The 17108-nt window shown below is 38.2% G+C and overlaps 1 protein-coding gene across 1 annotated transcript in view; it reads right to left on the bottom strand.

Annotated features, from left to right (window-relative positions):
- The window catches only part of OTOG (otogelin), a 99250-nt gene that overhangs the window by 28927 nt on the left and 53215 nt on the right, over positions 1-17108 (bottom strand). Inside the window, exons 31-34 of the mRNA XM_070935098.1 lie at positions 13251-13418; positions 8318-8596; positions 1180-1297; positions 177-256 (exon numbers count right to left, since the gene is read on the bottom strand). Of these exons, the coding sequence (XP_070791199.1) occupies positions 177-256; positions 1180-1297; positions 8318-8596; positions 13251-13418 (645 nt within the window). The remainder of the gene's footprint in view (positions 1-176; positions 257-1179; positions 1298-8317; positions 8597-13250; positions 13419-17108) is intronic.

The raw sequence follows: 17108 nt of genomic DNA on the forward strand, positions 1-17108 counted from the left end.
AAACTGCAACAGTCAAGCAGTAATGTGAGGGAACTTCATTTGGCAAAGATGAAACTTTGCACAAGATATTGGGAAGATGTAACTTTATAATTAACTTGGGTTACTTTCCTAAATTGAAGCCTGAAATAACAGCTTTTAAACACTATAATTTTGATTCAATATTACATTATACGTACAGTCTTCAAAATAAACACATCTTTGAGTGAGTTCATCCAGCACCAAATTCAAAGGACACATAGGAACACATCCTTCCACTCTAAAATAAAATTAATAATAATTAACTTTTCATACAGCAAAATGTATCATTGAAATAAGTACTGAGTAATGTTCCTAGAGAATGATCAACAAAATACCAGTATATGGGTACATGTATTCTTAATTATGTTTAGTCATCATAGAAGTCAACTTTAATTGCAAATTACAGCCTTAATTTCAAAATAACTGAAGCTACCAGAAGCTTAGCTAACTGCTTCTTTTTTCCTCTTTAACTAATATTGTGACCAAGCTAAATTACTTTTTTACTCTGCTGAGCTAATTCGTGAATGATGTGACATTTGGAATAGATATATACAGTATATATATATATATTTGCTGAATGATGAATATTTCCATTTAGAATTGGCAGAAAGCCCTTACATGCTGCTTACATAAAATTATGTTAAGTCCTCACATATGTAGAAACTGTTACACTTTACACAGAGCCTGTCAGCCTTCCAAGTAATGTACCCCATAGAAAACAGAACTCCAAGACAGGCAGGTTCCTCAAAGAACAGTTTATTGGATACTTCATATTGGCATAACTTGTGAAAGCCGACTCTGAAATTTCCCACGGCTTTCACCTGATTAAAAGTAAAAGTTTCCCTTTCTCCCCAAGTCACTGGTCACGCTGTTCAGTCCAAGTGCTGGCAGGTTGCTTGGTTACTTGCTCCTCCTCCAGCCAGCCACCTGTGAAAATGTCCTTGGTTCCCACAGGAAAACTTTATTGTTTTGGCTACAAAACCCAATCTTTCTCCCCCCTCTCCGTCCCACCGTTGTGTGACAACCCTGAAGCCTCCAAGATGGCTTCGGCCAGGTTCAATTCAGGGTTGACAGAGCCTCTATTTTGCTCCTAAACTGATAGGCAATGTATTATTTCTTTTTTAGAGACAGTGTTATTATTTAAATTATAAATGTACTTACTTTGGAACAGTCTGACAATGTTTTGCCAAAGGATCTCTGCATGTCTTGAAACAAGGATTTGAACAAGCATCATAGCGCCATTCACAGGTTGAGCGGGATAAAAATTTAAATTTGCTATCTACAAATAAAAATTCATTTGTATGAATGTCATGTTTATGCATGCACATGCACTCATATATTCTAGCTCATAAATATAGAACCCTCTTTCAGCAACCTGCACTGTTAAATTTTACTGGCAACGGAGGTAGCCACTAAATAGCCACATGCAAATTGCAATCCACAGTCCACTCTTTCTTCAATTCATAAAATGAATGCAGTGATCTTTAAGAACTTATCCAACAACAGGATTAAACAGAACGACATTTATATCTGAAAATATAATTCTAGTGGCCAAATTGAATGAGATAAAATATAATTTAAAATTATAGCACTAATAACACCAAAAATGTACTGGATCACTCACATTATAAAGTTTTTCTCCAGTGTTTCAGTGAAGATTAACAGAAACAAATACCCTCCAATTTTCTTTTATTTCCCTTCTCCACCAAAGTCAGATTGACTGGGTTGGGTTTTTTTTTTTTTTCTCAAGCTGCTAAAAACCATTTTATTCAAAATTTGATCACTATTGCTTTCAAAAAAAAAAAACCAAATACAGTGGAGAGGTTTTACTCTGTTTTTTTTTTAAAGCAAGACTTGTGATTCAGTTTTGCCATAATTCCCAATTTTAAAATAAAAATAAAACTTTTTGCTCTTTTACTGCCTTTAAAAAAACAATGAATTCAGTATTTTGTAAATTAATTAAATGAAAAGTTTAAAGTCAAACTCTTTACTTATCTCTCTGTAGCATTTACCCTTAGGTACCCTATTTCACCCAAAATAATACATCCCCTGATAATAAGCCCAATCGGGCTTTTGAGCACAGGGCAATAATTTATTTATTTATTTATTTATTTATTTTAAGGCCATATTGTGCTTATTTCAGGGTTCAAAAAAATATAAGACAGGGTCTTATTTTTGGGGAAACACGGTAGTTTAATTATTTATCTATATTTGCCTACATTTATATGTATAATGCTATATAGTATTTGTTATTCTCAACATTATAATCTATTCTCTCATTCTGTCCATTTTATATATCATTCGCCTCAGTGCACAGGTATTAGGCAATTCGGAATCATTCAGATTTGAGAAAAAACAAATGTTGGAAATATATGGCAGGAAGCTTTTTGTAGTCCCCCAAGTGCCACCTCTACCCCCAAAGTGGAAAGATATGTAGGTGGCAATTCACACAGTTTTTATATTACAAGTTCAACTAACCCTAAACTTCCTTATACCGGTATGTCCTTATATTGCATTTTACTCAGGAGTTACATCTCCAGGTGATCCAATATGGAATTCCTTTATGTTTGCCTCAGTTGGAAGGAATGTTTTCATATTACAAATGCAGCAACAATATCTATTTATAGTTTATAGCAATCGCAACTGAATTTCAAGTACCTGTGAAAGAATCCTATTTCTCAACATGCGTAAATCAAGAAGATGAAAAGGGTTAAGAATGGATCCGACCCAACCATTCTGCACACACTATATATAGCTAACCAGCTTTCTCTAAGAAGATATTTACATATAGGAATGCAATAACATTTTTCTGCTCATGCCCCATAGGAAACATTATTTGGTCACAACTGTATTGCAGACAGTATGTAATGATAATAACTAGTCAGTATTGACAGTATGGTAATCTAGCTAATGCATCTTTGAAGATGAGATTACTTCCTCTCGCATAAGTTATTCCCACACTTCGATAACACAAACTTGAAGAATTAATTTCTTTGGATGTGCTATATCTATATCATGGCAAAATAATAAAGCAACAAAGTCGGACTACGGACTCTAAATCAGCAGTTCAATAAAAGCAAAATAAGGGTCTTCTCCAAAACTCTGAGGTAAAGGTAAAGTCTGACTCATTCTACTTAGCTTTTTCAGCCAAACTCTGCTAGGTGCTGCCACCTGATGTGTTTGAATAAATATCATTTTATTTACATCCATTTCCAGTCTCCTGTGTTTGCTCTGGGATGTATGCAGAAAAATGCACACAATGTTTACTATTATTATTACTCTTTATTACCTCCACAGAGCTTTGAAGTATATGGGCACATTCCTACTACAGGCTATCAACATAAAAGAAGAAATTATAAATGCAAAACTAATAAACTAATAATATGTTTTATATATGTTTGATGAATCTGTTTATCATGAAATGAAATATTTTACCAAATGCACCAAACAATCCATAAGAATTATGAGATTAGAGACAAAAATGTATTATTTATTCAATAGTCTTCTTGAATTCCTCGTTTTAGTAAAAAAAAAAAAAAAAAGCTGTATAAAATTAATACTTAACTCATTTCTCATTTTGCAATAAAGAAATCTTCCAAGATGATTCAGAAATAAAAGCATTTCAAAATAAAAGATATTTAACATTTTAAACTATTTTTAACTATTAAACAATTTAACTATTGAAAGAGTATAATAGTTAATTTTAATTATTATTTAAATTAATTATTTAATTATTAACTATTTAATTATTAACTAGTAAATATTTTCTACAACCTTTATATATGATAGAATTCTTTGCTTTGGTTTTTCTTCTTGAAAAAAACCAATAACGCTGCCTCATCTGACACAAATATTATAGGAATATCTTTATATTTTCACATTCTTTAATCTTTCTAAAAAGATTATGCTTTCATAGATACGCTTTTTTCATTTAGAATTGTTATCAAGTTGCAATAAATAATCTAAACAATTTCAATAGAATATTCTTAATACAACAGCTGAAGATGATAAATTGTCATCCAGCACATTAGAGGAAACCGGATACAGAAGATTACCTCAGTAATTTTTTTTTATTAATTATATACAAAATAAATAGATGGGGAGAGAAATGTAATCTATACTAACAAATTCAGTTATATATGTTACAAACTGGAGATAGTAATTTAAATACATTATCCTGTGAGGGCTGAAGAAGCTTCTTGGATGAGAAGCGAAACATCTTCAAAAGAAAAACAAGTCCAGTTGCCTCCTGAAAAAGCACCTTTGGGACAACCATGACCTGGATGACTGAGAATCTCTATAGACTTTTAGTTATACAATTTGGGATGAACAGTCTTTGAATGGTGTGGGAGTAGGAATGGATTCCAGAGGAAAAATTGCAGACTAGGAACCCGGAGCACTACTCGGGTGATCCTGAGGACATAGATAAACCTCCAAGTGCTTCAACGACCCTCTAATGTGAATGACCAGCTGTCTGCAAGGAATATAAATCCTTCCATTCCCCACCATCCTGTCAGAGCTGAAGAAGCTTCTTGGATGAGAAGCGAAACGTCTTCAAAAGGAAAAACCAGAAAGTCCAGTTGCCTTCTGAAAAGCATGACCTGGATGACTGGGAATCTCCACAGACTTTTAGTAATTTAAATAGTTATAGCAAACTCTTTATCTTATTACTGCTATCAGTTATAATGAAAATATTCTGATAAATATATCATGCCTATATGTGAACTACATGTAGAAGATACATCATGGTACGCACATATGTATGAAAATATACACATTCATTATGGTTATTTTTATTGATCTATTTTATTTTTTATGAAAACTGAATCTTCCCATGAGTTTCAGAAAATGTTAAATCTCTATCAAAGGTTCTTTGGTAGGTTTTTTTGATAAGTTTCAGAACACATGAACATATTTATGGAGAACTTTTTTTTAAGAAGGAAGTTTGAACAATCTATTATCCTACTCCCAATATTTATGTTCCGGAACAGCAGTTCTCACTTGGAAAGGTTCTGATCTAATATGCAATTTATGATAGTCAGCAGGAAATTTAATCTGCCTTTCCCTCTACACTCTAGAACTGGTGTAACATTTCCATTAACAAATGCAGCTATATTTTTAGATCATGTAATTAGCCCGTATCAGTTAGTCCAGCCTTCTGAAAGAACACTGGAGAAAGATTCAAGCCCAAGCTTTCTTTGCTTATAAAACTCTGAAACCCAAATCCACAGATGTGGAGATTAATGAAATACCTTGTGATTATTTGATACGAATTTACTTGCTGAGGTAAATTGTTTCAGTTTTCTACTGGCATGGATAGGATTCTTTGGCAAGACTGGAAAGCAAAGGCTTCTCCCTTTAAAAAAGAGACACATTTTCTACATACAAACACTTAGAGAAGGAGACCATTAAAGATTTCAATTTCTCCTTTCCCTCTTAAAGATAAAAGAAGCATTTGTGCTTGGTCCAAATAATGTCCCAAATTAATTTTAAAAAATTATCTTTATTTTTTCTTCTACTCAATTATGTCCAATTCTCAGACCACCGGGACAAGTCCCTGCAGTTTTTTTAGCAAGATTTTTCAGAAATGGTTTACCAGGGCCTCCTTCCTAGGGCTGAAAGAAAATGTCTCAAAAGTAAGGGTCTTAGTAGCGCTACTACTAACCCTTTAATTCAATAGTTTTTGATAACAAGGAAAGCATATAGTTCACCCATTCTATTAGGAAAGTGACCATCTGTGACTATATACAGTAACTCACCTAAATAAAATCTCATTTTTTGCTTCATTTTTATGTTCGATTAAAAAGCACATATTTGAAGCTTTTGAAGAAAGTATTAAGAGCATGGGAATTTGGGAAGCTATAACTTCGATATCTTTAGAAATATTGTTGGTATATCGCTTCTATTGAATTTTTATAGAAATCACTTTGTGAATTCTTATAGAAATCACTTTGTGAATTCTGGTAGAAATCACTCTGAAATTCTTGAAACTGTAGAGTTTAATATGTATATGTGTTCTTTCAAAGTATACTTAGCTAAAGGGTAGATAACTTATCTTAAACATTTTTAAAAGTGTTCATTGCATCCTCTTATGTGAATGATTACTAATCTGCCTCTAATTTCCTTTTTACAGATGGGGAAGCCCTCAGAATGAGAATGGAATACTTTAGTTCTTGGAGGTGTTGAAAGTTGCAAATTACCTTGAATTAATTCAGCCAAGTTTCTAAAGTGGTTTGGGAACTGATAAACAGCATTGACTGAGATTGCTTTTCTATCGGCAAATTTAGTACTACTTCAATTCCCAGTGCTTCTCAACATTGGCAATTTTAAAAGAATGAAAATTCCGGGAATTAAAATCCACATATCTTAAAGTTATCAAGGTTGAGAAACATTGTAAATTTAACTTACCAGCAAGATTTCTCTTCCCTTTTGTTTTCTCTCACTTGCCTCTCCTACAGATTCCCCAGATCTCTATGGAGAGTTTTTAATCTCTTCAACAAATAACTGAAGGAGGATGCTGGGGAACAGGAATCATACTATTTTATGAAAAATAGAAAGTTTCTTCTCTTCATCTGCATTTACATTAAATATTTAGCTAACACATTTATCCTAAAAATATTTTTTTAGAAAGTTAACACTTGATCAGTACAGGGTTTGCATGTTAAGAGTCATACCATCTTGAATGAGGTGCAACATCAGGCCCAAAGAATGAAGTTGCTCCATATGAGCAACATATGGAGTTACTCTGAGTAGTTATTTACTGTTTGCCTATAACAGAATCTTGCCAGACTAAAATAACTATCTGCGTAACTATTAGATATACTCTGTGACTTGCTAGAGAGGAACGTTCCACTTCACTCTTTTCCTGCCTCCCAGATATTCCAAGCTCCACTGTCTTTGCCCTCTGAGAAAAAGCCCTTCTCTCCTACAACTCCAAACTAAACCAAAACAGGCACAAAAACTTCTCCCTATAGGCTGAATGGGTTTCCACAACCATTTGTTACAAGTTGTCTGCGCAACACAGTAGAAGACCAACTACATGACACACCTTGCCATGCATCAAAAACATTTCGGAAGCAGTAGAACACAGCTTCCAAGATCTGCAAGTGGGCATTGCATACCACCCAGAAGCTACCATACGAGGACAAATTATGCACTACAAAGTTCACCTGGAGGAGGGAGATACTTCCAATGTAATCTACCAGATCCCCTACATGGATTGCCCTTGTGACTATGTAGGATGGATGGGGAGGAAGCTAACCACCAGATTGCAAGAACAGAAGCAAGTAGTCAGATGAGGAGATCCAAACTCATTGGTGGCCTCACACTGCAATGAACATGCATTCAATTTTGCAGATACTAATGTTGGATGAGCAGGCACAAAAACAGCCAGGAAAGTGATTGAAGCCTGGAAAATAGGCCCCTCATCAATCAACAGGAATGGTGATTTATCATCAGATTATCAAGTACTTAAGAGGAGTGGGCTTGGCAGCACAAGAAAACAACGGCCAATGACTTACTAGCCAGCCATCAACACCCCAATCAACAACTAAAAGCCCCACACAAGAGGCATCATATAAATACCATACACAGAATAGCCCAAAGCACACACTCTGCTAGAGAGAAGTTCCCTGAGGATAGGCTCCAGCATGAGTCCGAAAGCTCAGAAGACTAAATCTCTGGTCCCAGGAACTGACTCAGATTGGATCCTGCAACATTATCCTGGGACATGCATAGTATATTCACCTTCATTCCTCCCCTTATAATTCTGCTTATTTTTGCCCTGTACAAAAATTCACATTAAATGAAACTTACTGTATTATTCTGTTAATTGTCATGCTATTTATTTATATCTCAATTATAGTGTATACCACACACACACACACACACACACCCGATTCCAGGTTGAAATCAGTAAGTGTTGATGAAAAAAATGTTCTGACATTTTTTGCATATAGATTATGTAGGACTAAGTAAATCTGTGATTCTAAGACAAAAGCTTAGAATCACAGATTCTAAGACTTTTGCCCCTCCATACATGCTGAATACAACTGCCAGCATTTATTACTACTGATCAAGGTGACTACAGTTGCTAAAATTTCAGTAACCTCTGGATAGCCATCAGTTACCAATCCTGCGATGGTTCATCTCATGAATAAGCACTTCAATATATAAATGATATTGGCTTGGCCTCGATGGAAGTTTTTATAGCTTTCACTTTCTTAATACAGGGACTTTACATAAAGTACAGCAAAACCATATGAAAATACAATCAGTGTGTTCATATTCAACTACTTACCTACAAGTTTAAAAAGTGTAGAGAGTCTGAATGCCTCAGAGTGATGATATTTAACAACAGTCACAGAGGAAGCTGAAATGTGGATGAACATTCCTGGTATGGCAAACGATTCAAAAGAACTATATCCTGAGAACCATGTGTTTTTGTGGATGGTAAATGTTGACCTGTTCTGAAAACGTTCATTTCTTTCCCACTTGGAAAGAACAAGGGTATTATTAGAAGCTAAATAAAGAAAATAATTTGGTCTGTCAGCTGCTTCCAGGGAAACCAGGTGTGGATCTGAAAAGCAAAAAACAATGAAGAAATATGATGAAATGGCCAAGGGTAGTTTATAGGGATTAGCTTCTCAGTTAAATGTCAATTAGAATTCCATTAATAGGTGGCTGCTGACACTTATTAAAATGTTGCATGGTGATACCTACATCCAAATTTGGGTGAACAACCAAGGTCAGCATTCTGCTGTGGTGTAATTTAGACCCTTTGCTATTTAATTTTAGATGGTGTAGCAAAAGTGACAAAACTGAAACATCCATGCTAAGCTTGATTGATAGACCTGTTGCTTTATTTTTATGTGCAGATGATACAGCCATCACCTCAATTTCACCTATAGGACTGAGGAGAGAATTAATTAACTGTAATCATTAATCACACAGACTTGGCCTATCAGTTACAAAAAAAATATTTTTTCAGTGTTCCCCTAGATAATAACATAAATGGCAAATTAATGGGAATGTTATTAAACAGGTTAAGATCGTTAAGATCTCAGAAATGTTTTTCACTTAAAGGGTACAAATTCTGTCATTAAAAGACAAGGTAGAAAGGAATGTTTTTGTTGTTAGTTGTGAAGTCGTATCCGACCCATCGCAACCCCATGGACGTTTCTCCAGGCCTTCCTGTCCTCTACCATCCTCTGGAGTCCATTTAAGCTCACACCTACTGCTTCAGTGACTCCATCCAGCCACCTCATTCTCAGTTAATATTGTTCTATACAAAAGGCGGTAATTATATACCAGGTGAACTAAAAATATTTGAGAGCAAAGGAATATCATAGCTATCTTTTGACATATTTTCAAGTATATTGTCTTTAAAGACAGAGTGGCCATTTTAGGCTGTTCAATCATGATTTCTAAGTCCATGATGCATCCAAACACAGTCTTTCAGCTGAGACTAGAATGACATCAATTAAAACTCAAATGCAAACAGCACGTGTTAGCTTAACTTAATTTTCAACTCTAAAATAAACTCCACTATTCCTGGTGGAAATTACTTAGTTGCACCCTAAGGTAGTGTGGGATTTTCAGTTAATGTACTGATCTCAGTGGGTTTTGGACAGGCCAGATTATTCTTTAAACAACATGCCAGATATTCTGATGTCCAGAATAATTTCAGCTAGGCGCCACCTTGCTTGATTTCAATCCCATTATTTGTTTCTTTAAGATTACATGCCAAAATACTAGAATAACTTTTGCATTGGCAAGTTGAATTGTCATCCAGTCTATCTAGAGAGCAGTTTTGCAGAAATTCTAAAGAATGCTGTTTCTGTCTCTATGGAAGAGTGAGATCAAAACTGAAAATGATGTACTGTACCACTGCACTGACTCTTTTATAGAGGTATTTGGGATACATTTCCCGTTGCAACATGATATTTTGGCAGGACTAAACATGCCCTATTAGTTGATCAGGAGGTAATTTCAGGTCATGTAGCCATATTCTGTATACTGTCTGTGATGGACCGTAAACAAATTTTTCAGTTGGGAAAAGGTTTTATATGAATAAGAGTTATTAATACAATTATTTTGATATATTATCAGTTATATTAAGTTTTGTTTTGAATGTACCTATTTTATTATTAAATTCAATTGTTTTACTCTGTTATTGCAATAATAAATTATAATAATAAGCTCCAGCTGGTCCAGAACGCAGCAGCGCGGGTAGTGACGGGAGCAGCATGGCGCTCCCATGTAACACCGCTCCTGCGCGAGCTGCACTGGCTCCCAGTTGTCTTCCGGGTGCGCTTCAAGGTGTTGGTTATCACCTTTAAAGCGCTCCATGGCATAGGGCCTAGCTATCTTCGAGACCGCCTGCTGCTACCAACGACCTCCCATCGACCCGTGCGCTCCCACAGAGAGGGCCTCCTCGGGGTGCCATCAGCCAGACAATGTAGGCTGGTGACCCCCAGGGGGAGAGCCTTCTCTGTGGGGGCACCTACCCTCTGGAATCAGCTCCCCCCAGAGATACGGAGAATCCAAGACCTCAGTGCCTTCCGTCGCGCCCTTAAAACCCATTTATTTAAACAAGCCGGGCTGGCTTAAGATGAAATTTTTAACTGTTTTTTAAATGTTTTAAACGTTTTTAATTGGTAATGAGTTTTAATTGGGCCAAATTTATATATCTTTTAATTGTTTTTAATATTTGTTCTGCATGTTTTTTAATCTGGCTGTACACCGCCCTGAGTCCTCAGGGAGAAGGGCGGTATAGAAATCCAATATAAAATAAAATAAAATAAATAAAAGTTTAAGCTATCTTGATTGCTATTTTGCTAAAATATAGCCATATTCTGTGAGCTCAACTTAACCCAAACTATGTACAGTACTTATAACATTGCCATTGTTTCAATCCAGGAATTTCTGAAAGTACAGAAAGCAAAGAAAATTACACTTTTTTAAGAAGCTTCCATTGATCTCCAAACCAATACATTATTTTTTTAAAAAACCTAAAATGTAAAACCTGTATTGCAAGATTTTCTCTTGCTTTCCAAAATTGATTAAACTGATTTCCAGTATATTTAAAGTAATGCTTATTAAAAGTGTGATAGAATTGTGACCTAATTGAATATCTTTTGTCCCAAATATTATTTCACTGTGTAGACTACATTATTCTGCTTAAAGTTATCCTAAGACTACTATAAAATCCATTGTCCTCATCCATTAAACAGATGTTAAGTGATGTAATAATTCATTATCCTAGAGTACTATTTAATTTTCCAACATAAAATGTATTTAGTATATGGAGAAAGAGAGAAGCAGCTCATATTTTCTTTAATTACTGAAGCTGAAAATGTACTTATTGTAGCATAAGCAACCATTGCTTGCCAAATTGTAATAAAGATTGGTGAATGTAAGGGCTCTGTATTTTTCTAATCAGAATTATAAAGAGAATGTTGAGATATAGAGTGTTAAAATTGAAAATGAACAGATTACTTTCCAAAGGTGGATTTTCAAGGGAAAAAAATCCAATAACTGTCACTCATATCTGGAACTATTATTAACTTCGCAAAACTGAATTCAAACAATAGAGCTGAAAAGATTTATCTCAGGACCTTAAGCTCTTTCATTGTCACTGGCAACAACTTAATCTCTCTATATATTTGTGCTATATCAGAGGAATATAGTTCTTTATCCTGGTATTCTATCCAAAATAAAAGCATTTCCAGAAATTGCGTAAGAAAGCATATCTAGAAATAAATGTTATTCATAAAAATATTCAGTTCATATTCAGTTAAGTGGTGATATAAAATTGACTGTCTTTTAACATTATTCTAGTAATATCCTTTTTTCCAGATATTTTTCATCAGTTTGCTTCCTTTCTATGTCTTTCGCACTTAACCATAATCTCAATTTGCCACCAATCTATTATATCCTCAGTTGACCCTTTTGTATTTCAGTAGTTTTACAGCTAACCAGCTGTTTTATAGATAAATTGGCATTTCTTCTATGACAAGAATCATGTTAAACTTTAGTATTTAAGTATCACTGATTTTAATGCTTGCAGTTAGTTTTATTTCAAAAGGCAGAGAGGCAAAAATGGATAAAATGTACATTTTAGAAATGTGAAAATACATGTACACAGCCAAGGCATCCATCGATATGAGTAATCCCAAGGAGCTGGCAAAGTCCATATTTTAGTGAAGAACAGAATGGCAATTATCTTTAAAAGGATATTTTTATACAGTTGTAGTTTTGCATTTAACCATAATTTCAATTTGCTGCCAACCATTATAGTATATCCTCAGCTGACCCGCTTGTATCTCATTAGTTTCATAGCTAACCAACTGCTGTCAATTTCCAGATTTCCTCTTAGGTTTCTCTACCTATCCTGCATTAAGAATATTAAGGCTAATGTGTTTACAAAGTTGTCGATCTGAGCACTAAGTGTCATGTTATTTATAAATCAGCAATTGCCTTATAAAAAACCTACTCTCTAAGTGGAGACCTTTGATCATATAAAAAAACCCCACTAAAGTTGATTAGGAAAATTTAGTGTTTCATCTATGAAACTTTCTTAAGAGCCGTGGTGGCACAGTGGTTAAAATGCAGTATTGCAGGTTACTTCTGCTGAGTGCTGAGTGCTGATTGCCAGCAGTTCAGCAGTTCACTTTTCATTGGTTCAAGGTTGACTCAGCCTTCCATTCTTCCGAGGTTGGTAAAATGAGGATCTAGATTGTTGGGGGCAATATGCTGACTCTGTAAACTGCTTAGAAAGGGCTGTAAATCACTGTGAAGCAGCATATAAACCTGAGTGCTAGTGCTAGTGCTAGTGCTGGTGCTAAAATTCCAAAGTGGGAGAAAACACTTTTGGCTGTGAGAAAAGAAAAATTGTTTTGCTGGCTCTGAACAAAATCCGTATAACAAAAACAGTATTTCTACCAGCAATATTAACCAGTCAGATATCTCTGAATGCTTATTAATACAATATGGCCAGTCACAATATTCGCCTCTTATTTGTAAACCAGCATCTCTAATTTTTTTTTAATTGCTTCTGATATATATTATCTAAAATAGTGTTTTTCAACCACCACAGCTTTAAGATGTATGGACTTAAACTCACAGAATTCCCTAACCAACATGTTGGCTGGAGAATATTGTAAATTAAAATCCACAGAAATTAAAGTTGTTCAGTACCGCAGATTTATTTTACAGAGTTACTAGATTACCATGTGCTTTGGGCTTATACAGTGGTGATGTTAGCATGAAGGTTAAAGCATCCCCCGAAGCTAAGTCATCTTCTCTTGCTGGGAAAACAGTACCATCCTGCAGTTTTGCTGCGATTATAGTTTTTCCATCCAAGTAGCTAACCAATTTGTAGGGACCTTTTCCCAGAACTGTCAAGAAAGAAAAAAAGTTACATTTTCTGATGCATCTGTCTCAATGTCTATATCATGGGTTTACCAGTCAGTCCAACAGCAGCAAAGAAAACACCATCATTAGCAGACATTCCCAAGAATAAGCATTATGGTTCTTAAACATTAATTTAGAACTACAGAACTCTTGCAAACTTGATTTCAAAAATGATCTGCCTGAACCTAATCTTACATCAGACATTTATCAAAATGGGTAAAAAAGGTAAAATTCAGTAAAAAAAGGAATGAAGGAAAAGATCCTGGTTAATCAAAATCAGCAAAAAAAAAAAAAAAAAAAGGACCCTCCACATACGCTAAATACACCTTCCAAATGTTGGGAGTACTAATATGCAGTAAATCTGTACATGTTCCTCACCTGTGGATTTGCTTGTTTCCTCATATCAAGATCCCAAAGGAATGGTCTGAGAGGGCATATACCCCAAAGCATTTTGTGAGAGCTATAGTTAATTAGGATTTTTTAAAATAGAAACCACTAATTAAAAGGACTGATGTGGTAAAGAGATTATTTGGTTCTAATTATGAAACTGTTGTGACATTAATCGCTTCCCTTCACTTATAAAATATTCTCATACTCCCTCACTGTACATCTTGTGGCATACAGGCTGGGCATGCAGATTATTTTTTGAAGAATATGACAGCAATATGGAAAAAGTATTTTTAAAAAAATATGTGGGGCACCCTCAATTATTACCAAAGCCCAGAGGGTTCAATCTGGCAAATAGCCAGTCTCGTATTTTTGAAATTACAACTTTCTAACTATTGACTGAGCTTCTGTGATATTGTGAAATGTTTGTAACTGCTTAGAAAGTAACTCGATAGTACAAAGGCACTATGTCATGGGTGTCAAACTTGTGGCGTCAAGTTGCTGTCACATGATATATCATGACAGTTTTTCCATTTGGGGAGCTGGACTGGGTGTGGCCTGCCTGTGATGCATCTGGCCCGCGGGCCGCCAGTTTAACACCCCTACACTATGTGCTATTAACAGACTAAAAATCTACCGTATTTTCCGGCGTATAAGACGACTTTTTAACCCAGGAAAATCATCTCAAAAGTCGGGGGTCGTCTTATACGCCGGGTACCCGAATCTGAGTTGCTGGCGCTGACCGATGACACTTTGGGAGCGCCGGCAACATTGAGGGGAAGCTGTACTCCGAATTAGTTCCAACCTACAAGAGGTGCCAGGCAGTGCGGGGCCCACGAGAAAGGAACGCGTCCCCACTCTACCCCGGAATTCGGATCACCTTCCTTCCTTTCCCAGCAGTCCACGGTGAAAGCGGCGCCGCGGTCGACCTGGGCCAGCGCCTTGCACACCTGGCTCTGCGTCTCCATTATGAGAAGCCCCATGCGACTTCGCATGTCTCCGCCCCAGTCGCGCAGCTCTCCCAATCCGCTCACCGGAGGAGCCATGAAGTGCTCGCACCGCCTTGCCAGATCTTCCTCGTCCTCCTTTCCCCACAGCTTTTCCCGTTGTAATTGCTGCTGCTGCTACCGCCGAGGCTGCTCCTTCATCTCCGCCCACTGCACCAGACCCAGCCCGGCCAGCACCGCCGTGGCTCCCGCAGTCCAAGCGGATCGGCGCCCGGGCTCGCAGGCGAAGGGTGGGAGTGCGCAGCGCACTTTCCTGGCTTGGCGCCGATCCGGACGGCTGCAGAAAGAACTGGGCACCGGCTGTCATGTCTTTTCTGCCGTGCCGGGTTCGGCACCTGGGCTCCTGGGGTTTAAGCCTTTGGGCCGGCCCGTGCTGCTCCAGGATGTTCGCTTCGGGCTCCTTGGAATTGCTGCTGGGCGCTTCTTCCCGTTGGGGCGATGGTGAGTGGACTGCGGGAGCCACGGCGGACTCCTTCCCCACGAGGTATTGCTCTGCATTTCACCACCTCTTCCAGGCTCGCAGCCACCCACCATCGCCCCAACGGGAAGAAGCGCCCAGCAGCAATTCCAAGGAGCCCGAAGCGAACATCATGGAGCAGCACGGGCTGGCCCAGAGGCTTAAACCCCAGGAGCCCAGGTGCCGAACCCCGCACAGCAGAAAAGACATGACAGCCAGTGCCCAGTTCGTTCTGCAGCCGTCCGGATCAGCGTCCGGGCTCGCAGGCAAAGGGTGGGAGTGCGCAGCGCATTCTCCTGGCTTGCTTACCTTAGCTCAGTGGTTGGGGGGGTCAAACAACCCTTTCACAGGGGTTTTGATGGTGGTGCAATACAGAAAAACGAGCGCAGCCCTCGCCATCCGGAATGAATGGTGCTGTTGTGGCGGTGGGGGAGGGGGCGGCAGAAGCGGGAAGAAGTGGTGTTTGCGATGGCTGGAAGCTGTGGGAGCGAAGCACTACTTGAACTTGTGCGGCATGAGCATTCCGCCTTGGTATATTTGTGTCAGGAGTGGCGCAAGGCAGCCTTTGTTTCCTGCTGCCTGGCACTCAGAGTGGTAAATAGCATCTGATCTGGAGAGCTGCTGGATTTTGCTCTCTAATCCGGCTGCCAAATCGGCCCCCTGCAAACTCTCGTCTCTCAAGGAGCGCTCCCTGAAGCGGGGCTGGAAACTTTGGTTGGACTGCTTGAGAGAGGAGAGCTTGCAGGGGGGCGATCTGGTGTCTGCAACGGAGAGCGGCATCCGGCTTTTTCTCTCCGCTGTAAGAGCGCTGTAAGAGCGGCAGCCCTCATCTCCTAATGCTTGGGACTGCAAAATCCAGCTGCTCCCCGGACCAGTCACCATTTACCGCTCCGGCCCTCAGTCTCTCAGGGAGATGCTTGACTTCCTCTCAGCCCCAAGACACTGGCTGGCCCATGAGATGAGAGAGAGAGAGAATGAGAGAGAAAGAGAGAATCAGAATGAGACAGAGAGAGAAAGAGACAAAGAATGAAAGAGAGAGAAAGACAGAATGAAAGAGAATGAGAGAAAGAGACAGAGAGAATCAGAGAGAGAGAGTGAGAGAGAGAGAATGAGAGACAGAGAAAGAGACAGAATCAAAGAGAACCAAAGAATCAGAGAGAGAATGAGAAGAGAGGGAGAGAAAATGAAAGAGAATCAGAATGAGAGAATCAGAATGAGAGGGAGAGAGTGGGGAGAGAGAGAAAGAGGGGGAGAGAGAGAAAGAGAAAGAGCGGGAGGGAGAAAGAGAAAGTGGGGGGGAGAGAAAGGGGGACAGAGAGAAAGAGAATGAGAGAGAGTGGGGGGAGAGAAAGAGAGTGGGAGAAAGAGAGAAAGGGGGAGAAAGAGAATGAGAGAGAAAGAGTGGGAGAGAGAGAAAGAATGAGAAAGAGGGGAGAGAAAGGGAAAGAGTGGGGGAAAGAAAGAATGAGAAAGAGAGGGGGAGAGAGAAAGAGAATGAGAGAGGGGGGAGAGAGAAAGAGAGAATGAGAAAGAGTGGGAGAGAAAGAAAGAGAGGGAGAGAGAGAGAAAGCGAAAATGAGAGAGAGAGAAAGAGAGAATGAGAGAGAAAGAGTGGGAGACAGAGAGAGAGAGAGACAGAGAGGATGGAGAGTGCCTGAAGGACCCCATCCCGTACTGGGAGTCCAGGTGCTTCAGCAAGCGGGGCACTGGATTCGTATTAGTGGTCTGCGAAATTTAAAATTATGAAGTTGGTGGTCCCTGAGGTCCAAAAGGTTGGGGACCCCTGGCCTAAGACCATCGGAAAACACATATTTTTGATGGTT

The sequence above is a fragment of the Pituophis catenifer genome, unplaced genomic scaffold (assembly GCF_029215685.1).
Source record: "Pituophis catenifer annectens isolate HBS135680 unplaced genomic scaffold, rPitCat1.0.hap2 SCAF_1, whole genome shotgun sequence".
In the NCBI taxonomy this organism is placed as follows: domain Eukaryota; kingdom Metazoa; phylum Chordata; class Lepidosauria; order Squamata; family Colubridae; genus Pituophis; species Pituophis catenifer.